The sequence below is a fragment of the Sorex fumeus genome, unplaced genomic scaffold (genome assembly GCF_029834395.1).
Source record: "Sorex fumeus unplaced genomic scaffold, SorFum_2.1 ptg000115l, whole genome shotgun sequence".
In the NCBI taxonomy this organism is placed as follows: domain Eukaryota; kingdom Metazoa; phylum Chordata; class Mammalia; order Eulipotyphla; family Soricidae; genus Sorex; species Sorex fumeus.
In genome coordinates, this window is record NW_026606172.1 from 15,256,158 (window position 1) to 15,272,459 (window position 16,302).

Sequence of the window (16,302 nt, forward strand, 5' to 3'; positions counted from 1 at the left end):
TCAGATCATGTCACATTTGGTCACAGCTGTATCCATAGAGCTCACTACAGTTTGTTGAGCTTGGAAGGCTTTCAAGATAAATCTATGCATTGAGGCATAAATAAAGGCTAGATTCATATAGGAAGAGGCATGTTATATTGTCTCATCAGGATCATGTGCCACTCATGAAAAAGTGTTGGGTCAGAATTAGAGCCATAGTACAACACGTGGGATGCTTGTCTTGCAAATGACTGTACCAGGTTTAACCCTCAGCAGTTCACAGTGTCCCCTGAGCTCACCAAGATTGAACTCTGAATGTAGGGTGAGAAGTATGTGCTGAGCACCCTAGGGGTGAGTGGCCAAAAAATAAAAAAAAAAAAACTGGGGAAATAATGCGTTGGTCCTTTACAGTGGAAAGAAAAACTTTACATACATGGTGGGATTGGGGTTGGACCATTGTATGCCTGAAATCATAACTCTGTGATTTGTGGTGACTAAAATCTGTTACAAATTAAATAGTAAATATACTTTTTTTTTAGAAAAAGAAAGAACCATTTTATTGTCAGTACTCTGAACTTTGGATTTACTTGATCATACTGTATCTTTGTGTGCCACAGGATTGTCTGACACGTGGCAGACGAGGGTTCAATTCCTGTCATCCTGTATGGTCCCTGTAGGTGCACTGGGAATGATTCCTGAGCTCAGAGATAGGAGTAAGCCCTAAGCAGTACCAGGGCTTAGGGTTTACTCAGAAGGTAAAAAACAAAATGTAAAAAGCAAAACAACAACAACAACAACAACAATAAAAACAATCAAACACATTGTATCTTTGACTCATTTTTCAATCCAAACATTTTCTGTTCAGTTTCTTGTAATCATCATTTATTACCACATTTATCTTCAGATTTTACAGACATTGGAGCCACTTCCTATTCTATTTCAATGGAAATGCTAAGGTAAATAGAATCCTTGCTCACATCTATCTTTGTTCTATGGCTTAACCACTGGAGACCATCCCAATGCCACTTTATATGTTATATATTACTTATACACACAAACATACACACGCACACACACATATATATATACACACATATATGTATATACGTGTTTGCATTAAGAAACTACAGCAGTAATACACAAATGTTGTTCAACAAATATGTACGATAAAGATTAAGAATAAAGGTATGTGTTAGAATGCTTGACTTTTAGGGCTGTGGCCTATCTATTTAATGAAAACATGTGACACTGCCTTTTTATATGTTTAGAGTTACAACCATGTGTGTGTGGCACTGGGTCATCAAAACAAAAACAAAAATAGACATCACTGACATCACTGTCCTCCCGTTGTTCATTGATTTGCTTGAGAGAGCCCAGTAACATCTCCATTGGAGACTTTGTTGTTACTGTTTGGCATATCAAATACATCACGGGTGGCTTGCCAGGCTCTGCCGTGCGGGCGAGATACTCTCGGTAGCTTGCCGGGCTCTCTGAGGGGGGCGGAGGAATTGAACTGAGGTTGGCCATTTTGGCTCTGTGCAAGGCAAACATCCTACCGCTGTGCTATCACTCCAGCCCACAAAATTAAAAATAAAAATAAAGACTGGGGCCTGCCCAAACAGAACCCCTGGTAGCCACTTGCTACCACAATTCAAAATCACAGCCATATGCTTTGCCTAATTCCACCGTCTCAGGACAGACCTCACCAAGTTATAATCTGCTAAAAATTTGGGTATGAGGGTTTTCGACTGAAATCTCTAGGTTTTCTCAAGGAAGGGATGGGTTACCTCCCCCCACTTCCCTATACTTCCGGAAGTCTCTGCAGTCACATTCACACCCCAAAGCGGCCACCCAATTGAAAAGCTACTCCAGCCTCACAGCCCCAATAAAAATACTGAATGCCCTGAACAAACACCTGAACAAACACTCTTAGCATCTGTATTGGAAACTATTATGCACAAAAGGAAAAGGAGGGAGAGAGAGAGAGAGAGAGAGAGAGAGAGAGAGAGAGAGAGAGAGAGAGAGAGAGAGAGCAAGAAGTAAGATGCCTCCCAGAGAGGGAGGCTTGGGGGTGCGGGGTGAGGTGTTGGGGGATGGTCGTAGGGAAACAGGGGATATTGGTGGCGGTAAATGTACACTGGTGGAGGGATAGGTGCTGGGTAATTGTATGACTGAAACCCAATTAGGAACAGCGTTGTAATGGTCTTTCTCACATATATTCAATTAAACTTTTTTAAAAATGTGATTAGTAACTTTTAATTAATTAATTAAACGTAATGTGGAATTCATGTCCAACTCAATCAGCTTTACCAATGGCTGAATAAATAGCAGTACTCCTACATTTAAAAAAATAAATAAAATATAACATAGCCCGGCAAACTATCGAGAGTACAGTGCCCGCATGGCAAAGCCTGGCAAGCTAAACATGATGTATTCGATATACCAAAAAACAGTAAAAAGTCTCACAGTTTGCTGTGAAACATTACTGGTGCCCACTCAAGCAAATCGATGAACAATGGGAGGACAGTGCTGCAGATATCTAATGTTATATATAATATTATATCTGTTCATTTTTATAGTTTATATTTGTTTTATAGACTGCGAATAATAGCCAGCAAAGTACACATCTTAGACGCAGCTGACTCTGTTACCCCGTATCTTACTCTGAACCTTGCCAGGGGTGCAGAGCCAGGAGTAAGTTCTGAGCACTTCTGGGTGTGGCCCTAAAACTAAAAAGAATGATAATGCTTATTAAGATAGAGAAACATGGAAAAGTATTTAATCAGTAGCAAAGTATGTTAATATTCAGATGAACATGCCCAGATTCATCAGTCACCAAATCAGTGTTTCACAGTCTCAGTAACATCGGCATATGAAGTCAAGTAATTCTCTGCTCTGGTTGTTGGCCTACGCAAGTTGAACTATTTAGCCCCATTCTTAACCAGTTGACAGTTAATATGCAGTGGCCAAATATAGCAACCCAAAATGTTTCCAGATTTTGTCAAATGCTCATTTTGGGAAGAGGAGAGGAAAACTGACACCATAGAAGAAGTATTACACTAAGTGTATATCGCATCTATGTGATAATAGGTTGGATACATGAAATTGAAAATAAACATAGCAAAGGGAAACATGTAAATTATAAACAATTAAAATTTAATGATATGTGTCATTGACAAAAATAACAATATCAATGTAAAAAGTTTTATGAAACTTTAAAAACAATACTCATTGGCTCTTGAGTGTAACGTGGGATGTAGGGTGTTCTAACACATGGGAAATTGCTCGAGCGGGCCCAGTAACGTCTCCATTGGAGACTTTGTTGTTACTGTGTCTGGCACATCGAATACTCTCGGTAGCTTGCCGGGCTCTCCGAGAGGGGCGGAGGAATCGAACTCGGGTCGGCCATGTTGGCCACTTGTAAGGCGAACGCCCTACCCGCTGTGCTATCGCTCCAGCCCTGGAGCGATAACACATGGGAAATAGAAATTGAAAATGAGCAGAAGCTCTTCATGTCAAAAACACCTGGGATAGGATTACAGCTTTGTCACCCACAGGTCCTGTGACATTTAGCACACTTCTCACTGCCTCTAAGCTTCAGTTATATTCTGTTAAAAAAGGAGGATACTGGACTGGAGAGATAGCACAGTGGGTAGGGCGTTTGCCTTGCACGCGGCTGACCCGGGTTCGATTCCCAGCATCTCATATGGTCTCCTAAGCACCACCAGGAGTAATTCCTGAGTGCAGAGCCAGGAGTAACCCCTGTGCATCGCTGGGTGTGACCCAAAAAGCAAAAAAAAAAAAAAAAAAAAAAAAAAAGGAGGATACTGGGACAAGAAGAAAAGAAAGAAGAGAGGTCAGGGAGTGAGTGTCCCACATATATCAAGTTACAATTGTAAAAATAAAAATACAGAACCTTGTTTCTTTATATTCCCATGTACATTATTTACAGAAAATTTCCCAAAGAACTCTCACACCTCCATTATAACAGCTTCCTACCAGGTATACAAATTGCTAACTTTATTCCAAGTGACCCTATTGATAAATATAAGAATCAATTTCTAGACCTATAGAAAAAGACATTTTTATTGAAGATGCTTTAGAGACACCCTATTTTGTAGTCTTAGTATAAACACTGTACTTGGAATTAGAGATTTTCATAAGAAACTTAATTAACTTACTATGAAATAAGAAGTTTATTATTTCATAATAAACTTAAACTAACCTTCAATGGCTCAGCACTGTGTTCCAGGCAAACCGAATCACTAATTATAGACCTGCATTTTCTACATCAATTTTTTCCACACCATTTCCATCTGCTTAAATATTCATTTTTGCAATTTCTCCTATAAAAAGTTTATTCGTAAAGCCATATCTCAAGTAACATATGAGAACGGGACAGAATAGGTCTGTTGAAGGTCTGGTATATATTGAGTACTACTTAAATATAATGTAATTTTCAAAGTACTAAAACCAATAATTATAGTCAAGCCACAGTTTGACTATAATTTGACTTTTTGATTTTTAGATATTACTCATATCTTATATCTTACACTATAGTTTATGAAACAAGCTCACTTTTCATATGTCTTGGAACATCAGAGCATCTGTGTACAATGTGTACCATTATTTTAAATATAATTCTTAAAATATGTTTCATTAGTCTGTATTAGATAATTTTATTACTCCTTTGATAATGGTACCATACCAGTTGGTATTGCACTATAAATCTTATTCAAACATTGTCTTTTTCTTTATACATTTTCTCAACGGAAGTTAAATGTCCTGATTGATTTATTAGTTTTTGTTATTAATAATACTAGCTGTGGGCAAAATTCTTAGAAGATGTTACATAATTGATGGAAGTTTTATACTTTTCTGCCAACACAATTTTTAGTTTTTAGTTAACTTTCCTAATTTTTAGTTAACTTTCCAGTGCTACATTTAACATAAGATTAACAACCAAAAATCAATATATTTTAACAAAAAAGCTAAAAACCCTTAGTAAGCAAATATCACTTAAATGATTTTACTCACAAAGTGTTTATGAAGTCAAAGATTCTTCCTAATATAATCAACTGCATAACTTTTCTTTACGTTTGCATTAGTTTAGATATGAGAGAGTATCTTGATGGGGAAATATGCATCTATTTTCAGTTCATGATATGGTAATGATTTTACCTTTTCCTAGCAGTTGGGTTAAGTTAAAATGTTGTCCTAGTCCTGATCTACACTACTGAAATTAGTGTGCCTTCCGTTGAGAGGAGAGCCACATCTTCTGTGTCCCCAGGTTGGAAAACCAATGACAGGTGGCACTTAGGCAGCTACTTTGCTCTGTAAACTGGCGTCTGATCTTGGCTCTGCCTACATACAACACAAGGACTGCCAGTTAATGGACAGCAGAGCATCTCTGACTTCAAGGCATTGCAAATTCCAAGTGTGTCCCAGCTTGTTAGTTGACCACTGGCCAGAGCCTAAATTAGATGCCGATTTCTACATTTTTCCTGACCTGAGACTCTTAACAGATGGGCTAATGTGGTCACAGGAAAAGGTAACACACAGTCCCCATTCTAGGTGGCAATTAGTTTTGTGTTATCAGCAACTATTAGCACCTACTTGATTAAAACAGAAAATGTACCACCCTGGCAACCCTCTGAAAGTTGTTAATTAATCTTGTTTGTAAACAAAATCTGTATCTTCAGCTTTCAAGAAGGCACTGTGGCTTAGACCAAATTTAGATTTCCAAAACACAAAAACATTTTATGTATGGTTTTTAAGAAAATATTTTCATCATTATAATTTAAAATTATTTACAGAAATATTATATAGTATGACTTAAAGATATTCATAATATAGTTCCTAACCATATTTAAAAAAGTTGCCATTGGGACAGTATTGAGGGGTTCTTCCCAGCTCCATATTTGGGATATCACCAATGAATTTGTGGAATACCCAATGAGTTTGGATATTGCCATGTAGTTCTGGGAGTTGGACACACCCTCCAGCATTTTAGTCATGTGCTTCGGTACATTGAGCTATCTCTTCAGCTCCCAGTTATCTAAAATTTTATCTAAAATATAAAGTTTAAAAGCCAGGAAACTTCAAGAACAGTAATAATGTTAGCATGGAGAACATTAGTTTAACAGAAAGGTTTCTACTGAGGTTCTAAACCAAGGTATTTGCATAATCTGCTTAGATGTGATTAAAGATGTTGGCTTATTTTTTTTACTTCCTTACATACATTCTTTAAATGGGAGTAATATTATGCTCCTGGAAAACCAAAGATGCTCACTACTGTTATTACTTTAATATTGGTAGTTTTCATATTGCCAGCTGATAAATAATACAGATAATGTGTCAAATTTGAGTATTAACTTATCTAGGCTTAGGATAAAATATCTGGATCATGCAATTCCATCCAGGATAGAAAAAAAAGGTGACAATTTTCAGACTCTATAAAATTAATACAACATGTGCAAATAAATATAAATTACTTAAAAGTCTTTAGTAATAACTTTTAATAACTTTGTGTTTTTATGGAAATCTATTACCAAAGAGATAATATAAAGATTCCATAAAATCGCACAATTTATATATTTCTTCCTATAACTATCTATATGACTAATAAATGTCACCAATCACTTGAATTTATTAAAATAGGGCACCTGTTATGTGCATCCATGTACAGTTTATAGCTCTTTGAATTAGTTATACCATTTTAATAACCCTTTGATTTAGAATAAATGGCACAATTATTCATTGTGTACAAATGAGTCAAAGCATAGGTTAATCATTAGTTCCACCACATGGCTGGACCATATCTTCAGGATGTAAAACACAGACAGCATAAATAGCTTCTTCAAGGTCAAACTTCTACTTAGTGACAGACAAATCCATTGAACCTCAGCTTCAGAACATGACAAAATAACTACAGAATTAAACACTGTCAGAATAAGGCTAAAATCTAAAGCCTACTACGACTGACAAGGGCCTAAGTATTCTTTATGATGTTGGTAATTGAATTAAATGATCTTAAATTTAAAAAATGATCTTAAAACAATTTTTCTGTGCAGTTCAATTTTTCTAGGGGAGGAGCGAGGATAGGCAAAGATATTTATGTAGATGAAAAATCATAGATTTCTCATTTGTTTGTTTCTATTTCAACATTTTAGGGACCATCCACTTTTTATATGTTACACACAATGTATGATACACACACACACACAAACACATACAGACAGACACGCAAGCACACAAATAGCTTTCATCTTGATCTTGGTCCCTCCCTTTCATTTTTCTAAAACCATTTTAATTGAACGATCTTGACTATTCAATCTAATCAGTGTGGTTATTTATTAGGATCCCAAACCACCACATGTCCTTGAAGCATACACTGTACATGAAGAAGGCTGATATCCTCAGCAGGGTAGCTGAGCAACTGTTCAATATCTCTATCCCTCAGAAGCAGAAGCTCTATCTAAACAATGGAGCTTCCAACAATTAATGGAAGAACATTTTTCAAGGCTAAGTGAAAAGAGTCATTTAGTACAAAAATGGCACAAAAAGTGGAATAATAAGTGGTGTGATTCAGTTCCTTTTCTTAAGAAGTCATATATTTATGTGAATTTCACTTTCCATGGAGCTCAGAACTTGAAAAAGACTCTTATAATACACTTGCACTTAAAAAAAAAGAAATTTGTCAGTAGGTTCCTGAAAATTGATAGTATTTTGTACTATATATCTTGAAACTCTTATTCTCTACTTCTTTTTCTACCTTTATGAAATATTCATGAATTATATTCACTAGGTGCAAGCCATCAACTGCATTTAGAATTCCCAGGCATATAAATGTCTTTGGCTTTAACTGATCTTGATACTCTAAAAAATAAATGATTGATGAAAGATATTATATCTCCTGTTTGAAGTCCTTTAAAGACACTTCTAATAATTAAATGAAACTCAAACTGTGCTGAGAAGCACATATGATATATTACAATTATATTAATCACACTACTTCTTACTCAGATTCAGAAAATATTACTTATTCTCTTCACTAATATTAGGTCAAAGAGAATATCATAGTTTTGATAGATTTTAATTCTACTTTTACTTCTTTGTGATAAATTTATTATATTGTTTTCATCTTGAATATTTCAATGTTTCAAAAGTTTTATCATATGTGTTTCTTAAAAAAACACAACATATCTGTCATGATGGAACATGAAATAAGATATTTTCTCAATTATTATAAAAGCTAGCAACTTCTATCACATATAACACTTTTGAAAAGATGTGTTAAAGGCACTTAATCATCAAGAAACACTAATTGGTAAAAGCTCTATATTTGCCTCAGAAAGATGTAATGCAACTCCCAGAGAAAAATTTTGGATTATAGCAATTGTTTATTCAATATATAAAGACTTATATAATTCACCTGATCTGATAAGATAAAATATAAAATAGTAAATATTTACCTTATCCTAAGTGGTATTTTATAGATGGGCAGTGAACATTATAAAATAATTACATAAATAAATGGGCACAGAATATATATTTAGATTAATCTGAAAGTACATCTTTGATAGTTAATGCCTTAAAAATGTGCTTAAAAAGCTCAACTAAGAGCTGTAAAATATCTTTCCCATATTTTCTTATTCTGCTTCTTTACCCACTTTATTTTCACATTTGTGTGTAAAATTCTTGTTCTATACAGAAGAATCACTTTTGATATATTTAAGTATATCGGGATGCTGAGCAGGATACTGGGGTGGGAAACTCTGAAACAAAGCAGTGATTTCTTTTGATTTCCTGAACTTTCCAATTGTGAAACAGTGGTAGCTTCAGAAGTTACTATAAGTAGTTGACATTTTGACAGTGGCATTTATAAAGTGAAGGCACCTCCCTATTTTGTCTCTGTCATATGGAAAGTATCCAAATATATAAATTCTCACCAATAGAGCTATTATTAGATTTGGGGATTGCTATTTTTCCTACCTCAATAAAACATTTCATCTAATAAAAAAATGTTAATAACTCACCAAGGATATATTGTAATCTTATTAAAGATAGTGAGGAAAGTCAGCAGTTGAAGACAGAAGTCAAAGAAGAGGCATCTAGGTATTACAAAGAATATTTTCATGACAAAAAAAAAGACTCATAATTTATCTCTGGGCACTGAAACATTGGCACAGTTATCTTCTGTGTTGAAGGATTAAACAGCTATCACAGCATTCCATAAATTTAAACTTGAATTGAAAAGCTTCTCTTTTCTCGAAAGAAAAATAGTCACATATTACTTACATAGTAATTACAGGCTATGCAGCTGCCCTACAAAGCTTTCCTATAAATGTGTTAAGCATGAACCACTACACAAACCTTATTCAAATTTCATTATATGTTAAGCCAAAGAAATGTCATACCCCACACCATTCCACACAATTGCTTACACAAGAACAATGGGCATCTCCTTAGCCTGAGACCTAAATAATGTAACAGAATCAATGTTGTTGATTTAGATTACATTTCCTTAAAAGTTATTACCATTATTCCTCTCCAAGTAAAAAGATCTTGTTCCCCTTATTATGCGGAAGTGAAGCTTATGCTGATGAGAACTTAAGAATAAAGGCCATAGCTTCTTTCAGTAAAAAGATACAGATCTTAATTTCTGTATTGTATGGATCCTTGCTTTCAGTCTTATTAACAGACAAGTTAAAACTTACATAGCATCTTTATTTGACTAATACTTAAAAATATTTATCTGGTCACATGAAACACTAGCACTAACATGGCAGTAATAGACAAAATAAAGAATTTGAAGCAATGAAAGTATTTTAAATGAAATTAGCGAGCTTGATATGTCACAGAATATAAACCTTCAGAGGACTTATTATGATGTTCATGTGTACTTTAAATGTTATTGCTTGATTTGTATATTTGTCGGAACTCTAAAAAGAATTAATTTGACAAAAATTAGTTGTTTTCGCTAATCTGGTCATAATTGTTCTAAAATAACCTTGAGACAAAATAAACTCGGATTAAATTTTATTGAAATTGATTTATTGACATAGATTGTTCAACTGTAATACATTCTTATCTTTATTTTTTTTTTGAAAATTTTTCCAAGTAGATCATGTTATATTATCAGGGATTTTTGTTTGTTTGTTTGTTTGGGGCTACACCCAGAAAGCTCAGGGGTTATTCCTGGTTGTTCACTCAGGAATTACTCCTTGTAGTGCTTGGGGGACCATATGGGATGCTATGGATCAAACTCAGGTTCATCGCATGCAAGGCAATGCCAGAGTTGCTGTACTATTGATGTAGGCAGATAGGGAATGCCTTATTCCAAAGCAATGACAGTAAATCTCCTGGGGAGCAACAGCTCTGACCTCATGGAGGAGTAACTGGCGCCAGTCCACCAGTCTGCCACAGACCCTGAGGAGGCTGGACCCCTACAGGGATGACAGCAGAAGAGAAATAGAGACCAATTAAGGATCTGAAGGAGATTCACCAGAAACTGAGAAGCTGTTCCTTTGACACCTGACCAACTCCCACCTCCCCAGAAAAACTTCAGACTAAGGTTTAGGCATCCTTGAGAATATATATGCATACAAAAACCTTCCTTAAAGACCACTTCAGGGCTTCTCTACCTTTGGGGAAGCCTGCACTCTCCCTTGAGTGAGTTACTCTCCCTTTTGTCTTTCTTCCCTTTCAAAACTTCTAAATAAAATCTGTTTTACTTCACTGCTTGTCAACTCTTGAAATTATTTTCTACAAGATGAGACAAGAACCCAGTGACCCTGGGTCCCAGGTGGCAGAGGCACCTTCCTTTCTCTTCCCTGCTTCACGTAAGTCACCCATGGGGCCCACCACATCACTATCTCTAGTCTAATTATCGGGTATTTTTAAGATATTTTGTTAGAAGGACAACAACATTCTCATAAAGGTAAGTGTCTGGCAACAGAAGGACCAAAATTATTGCAGAGGCAGGGGGCCAGAGAGATAGTGCAGTAGGTTGGCATTTGCCTTGAATATAGCTGACTCAGGTTCTATCCCTGGGCATCTCATAATGTCCCCTAGGCACACAAGAGTGAATCCTGAGTGCAGAGCCAGGAGTAAAGTAAGCCCTGAGCCTTGCTGGTGAGGCCCACGAACCAAATCAAACCAAACCAAACCAAAACAAAACAAAACAAACCAAACCAAAACAAAACAAAACGAAACAAAAAAAGTGAGCTAACTTTCCCTGTCTTCCCCTAGTTTTTCAGACAAAAAAAAAAACTGTCAAATTTAAGATCTCTTCCCATTTCCTATTCCCAAAGCTTGTAAAGAACCTAGCATTGACTATTTACAATGTCTTGCTCATAGGAAGTCAGATCTGTTGATGACATTACTTTTAAAATGTCAAGTATCATAGACCTAGGATCTGTTGAATAAAGATGTACGAAATGAAAGCATACATTTATGAAAGTATGAATGGAAATGATAGCGAAAAGCACATTAAGAAGTGCACAACATTGTGAAATGAACATGCCTAACTTCTGTCATTTTAATAAAACTTCTCTTTCAAAAAATAAAAGGTAAAAAGATGTGAAATTTTATGCAGTTGATGTTTGCAGTAGGTATGATGGGCTATAGTTTCAGAAGATTAGGGAGAAATTCAAGCAAACCTTGCAGTTTGACTTGATCATCTAGAAAAAAATTTGAATCATTTATTTGATAACAATATCAAAAGTCTTAGGGAATTTATTGTTATTGTTTGTTTGTTTAGTTTTGGAGACATACTTGGTGGTAATCCAGACTTTCTTTTTGGGTCTGTGCTTAAGGTCACTCCTGGTGCTACTTAGGGTTCGAGAATTGAACCAAGGTAGGCTCTGTGCAAGGCTTTGACTACTGTAGTATCTCTCTGAACTGCAGTCTTTGAAAATGTAGAAGAAAAAAAGAAATAAGTTCTTGTTTAACAACAACAACAGAAAGGTTTTTAGGGATATAGTTCAAAGGCTGGTGTGCATAGGTTCCAAATGGGATCTCAGAGTTTGAGTAGTGAGTCACGAATGGTCCCTAAGCACCGCATGGCACGGGCCAAAACTGAACCAAACATCATATTAGAGAAAGGCAAAGGATTCTGGACCAAGTCCAGAAAACTGAGATTATTGCTGAGCAAAGTTACTTATAAAGAAACAGCAAGTGAAAAAAGTAACAACAGGTCTTTAAGTGAGGAATTCTTTCTGTGTATACTGATATTGGAGACTTGTCTTTTCAGTATAAAGCCAACATAATCAAATACTATAAACTATTTGAGAACATAGAAATACTATCATATGTATTGAATCCTTTTATATTAAAGTTCTTCAGTGAAATACTGAGCTAAATCATGTGAATCCTATCATAAAATGCTGAACACACTGAACTTCACATAAACTAGGAAAGAGGTCAGAGGAATTATTTCATGCCATTGCAGTGACTTGATATTGTGTTGGATAATTTCTGCTTTGTGAGAGAGCTTAAGCTAAACTGCACTTAGCATTCTTCTGTTAGCGATGTTCTTTTTGATGGAAAAAGGAAGACAATATTCAGTGTGGGATGAATCACCATGATAATAAATAAAACAGTAGCTCAATATGGCAAATGTAGTAGGAGGTCAAGTATTTAGCGAGGCTTTTGGACTATAAGAAAAAAAATGGTGGCTTTCAGAAGGGCAAAGAAAAGGTAAACAATGACAAAGTTGGTAAGGAATAGAACTGCATTTATCAAGGTTAACTTAGTATATTCATATGACGATTTTCAATGATACATATCTGAAAATTATATAATATTATAATGTAATGTTACCTCCAAAATATTGACCTATAATTAGTAAGATAGAAAAGTAGGTAAGATATATGATTTGCATGCCTCTGACTTGTAAAAAAAAAGTAAAATAAAATTAATTTATACGTTTTAAGTACATTTTTGAAAATCTATGGCACTGCATATAGTCCTTTGAAAAATGCAGGAGCACAGAGCCAAGAGTAAGCCCTCAGCAGAGCTAAGTGTGCCCTCCCCCCCCAAATATATAAATACTCTTTTTCTTTTTTTGATTTTTGGGTCAAATCCGGCGATGCACAGGGGTTACTCCTGGTTCATGCACTCAGGAATTACTCCTGGAAGTGCTCGAGGGACCATATGGGATGCTGGGAATTGAACCTGGCTCAACCGTGAGCAAGGCAAATGCCCTACCCACTGTACTATTGCTCCAGCCCCAATCAAATATTCTTAATAAATGATTTTATCTTGTTAATTTAAAATATTTATAAAACATATATATTGAAAAAATTTTCAACAGGTGCAGATGGCAAGCCTCAATGAGGTTCAAGATTCCTGAATCCTTAGTATCTGGAGAAAATAAATGAGACAAGACAATATTTTGAGGGTTTAGTAAGAGTGACATAAAACACCCCAAATTCTTCAGTATATAACAATAGAATATACATGGCTTGCATATGTAAAAATAGTATACCAAGATTTCAGAATCTGTCATACATTTGGGGATAGCCATTGCCTTTCTAATGATTAGATGTTTATTAGATGTTTAATAGATCATTAGATGTTTATCTAATGATTTTCAGACATAAGATAGTTTTACCTTCCACGTGGCAAATCTGCATCATCCTTTTTCCACCGCACAGTTGGTTGAGGATCTCCCTGGACCTGACAACGAAATTCTACAGCTTCGTCCTCCAGCACCACCTGGTTAATTGGCCTCCTGAGAAATGTGGGTCGTTCTTTAAAAAAAAAAGTGAAATAAAATTAATTTATAAGTTTTAAGTACATTATTGAAAAATCACTGGAAAAACTGTTTATTTTTTATGCGTAGACACTGAAATCTGTATCACAAATAGCTCTTGATATGATCATATAAGTCTACAATAAGTGAGGAGAACAAAATATTTTGAAAGACAAATATAACAACATTTTATATATAGCACTGCACAAACTTTTCAGGGAACAAAACAATATTAATTGATTCTTTAGTGAATTGTTGAGCTACATTGTGTGACTCTTATCCTTAAAAAACAATTAACTCCACAGAAATAAGAAAAGAGAGGAGATAATTACAGTAGTTCAAAGTGAGAAAAATAAGCACTAAAACTGCTGAATAATATAAAATTTTAAAAATATACTATCTCATCAAGAATAATCAAGAAAAAATTACATATTCACATGTAGTGTTACTGAAATTCCCACTTGCTTTATTATTTTAAAAAGATTAATAGTTTCAGACTTGTTCCCATTTAATATTTAGCAATCTATGTCCTGGTTTTCTTCCAAAATAGATAGCAATCTGATTGTTTAAAATACAGAAATAATTATCATTAATTATTCAACTAAGCAGTTTCATGAATAATTTTTTACTATCTTCCACCAAGAATTCCAAATAGTCATACAATTTTTACTTTTATGTTCATTAAGCATTCTATTTTACTGTTTTCACCTTTTGGTTTTAGAAACCTATACCTACCACTGCTAATCTCTGTTTAACATTATTCAATACAATGATTTGGAAAAAGGAAACCGTATATAAAAATGTCATTAAGAGGAATAAAAAACAATATGTGAAAACATGGAAAATCTAGTTACTTCTTTTTTGGTAATGATATGACACAGGAAGATTATTATTTAATTTTTGTTAGCACATCTCTCCAAACCAGACAAGTCCAACACTGCTATTTATTGAAGTAGAAAAAGAAGTCAAGGATAAGAAAGATGAAATCCATAGGGAGTTGACACAATTTATCTGGCCATATGGCCATATGTAGTCATTTAAGACTTTAGTTTCAAACCCAATTAAAAAATGTGACGCAGAGACCCAAAAACCAAAACATATTTAGCAAGAAACCTTTAAAGAAAATAAATCACTTCAAAAACATATGTTAAGAACTTTGAAGTTTTTGAATATAGTGACTTGACAACATCCATATTTATAAAACAATGTGTAAGTTGTAAAAACCATATGAAATTGCAATAAAGTCAACCCTCATTGGTGCTCAGAAAATATGCAATTATGCCCTACGGTAAAACTAGCAGTAAGAACCAAAATTTTCTGTAAAAACAAAACTATATATACTCAGATTTCTATCTCTACTAAGGTTCTAAGTTTCCAAGTCACAAAATAAAACAAACATGAGTTTATTAATGAACCATTTTTATGTAGAATTTGAAAAAATTTCATAAAAATTTAGGAGAATCTTCTAATGATTATAAGTAAACAGAATCAATTAGATGCTAAGTATACCCACTGAACAACAGAACAAATCTGTGTGAAAGCACTTAATTTACCTTTTTTGAACTCTGGCCACTAAGCTATGAACAAATATTTCAGTGTGAGCAGAGTTGACACTGAGTTACTCTTTCTTAATAAAATAAGCAACCAGTTCAGAATTTTCTTATGAACATTCTAAATGTTAATAGTAAAAATAAATCATTAGCATGAAAAGAATGGATAGCAAATATGTGTTTGCTATTATTTGGGGATGTTCCTTCCATTCATCTAAAACTTGTAATAATTCAGTGCTAAAGAAAAGATAAAATTGCTAGCACTTCAGATTAAAAATTGATCTCTCGGGAAAAGATCCTTCCTGAAACTTCCAACAATAAAAGTGAAATCATATTAGATGCTAAGTATACCCACTGAAAAACAGAACGAATCTGTGTGAAAGCACTTAATTTACCTTTTTTTGAACTCTGGTCACTAAGCTATGAACAAATATTTCAGTGTGAGCAGAGTTGGAGCGATAGCACAGAGGGTAGGGCATTTGCCTTGCATGCAGCCAACATGGCCGATACAGGTTCGATTCCCAGCATCCCATACGGTCCCCCGAGCACCACCAGGAGTGATTACTGAGTGCATGAGCCAGGAGTAACCCCTGAGCATCGCCGGGTGTGACCCAAAAAGCAAAAAAAAAAAAAAAATCATATTGCAGTCTCCCATGTGGGTGAATAATCTTAGAGAGTATGTCCATTAGCTCACTCATTTAGTACATGACAATGTAGTCCTGTGCCATCACTAGAACATGGAAACAACTCATAGTCTGGATTCACTAGTGAAAGGGGATAAAGCTAGCTGAACAGTGAGTAGCATGACCTTGGAGGGTCTAGTATGCATGGAAACCTATGTGAGCTCTATCCTGAAGAGGGTGGAGAGCTGTTGATGGATTTTAAGATAAGTAACCAGCATAATAACACATAAAACAGTTAATGAACACATAACTGAGAAAGATGTTTTGGAGCAGAAACAAAACAGTACATTCAGGCCAGAGTTATTCCAGGGGTCCAGGGGTTAAAGCAGTT

At 35.0% G+C, this 16,302-nt stretch overlaps 1 protein-coding gene across 5 annotated transcripts in view; it reads right to left on the reverse strand.

Annotated features, from left to right (window-relative positions):
* The window catches only part of ROBO2 (roundabout guidance receptor 2), a 641,887-nt gene that overhangs the window by 154,923 nt on the left and 470,662 nt on the right, over positions 1-16,302 (reverse strand). For all 5 annotated transcript variants that reach the window (XM_056135437.1, XM_056135436.1, XM_056135440.1 and 2 more), the window contains exon 5: positions 13,598-13,736. In XM_056135437.1, coding sequence (XP_055991412.1) covers positions 13,598-13,736 — 139 coding nt within the window. The remainder of the gene's footprint in view (positions 1-13,597; positions 13,737-16,302) is intronic.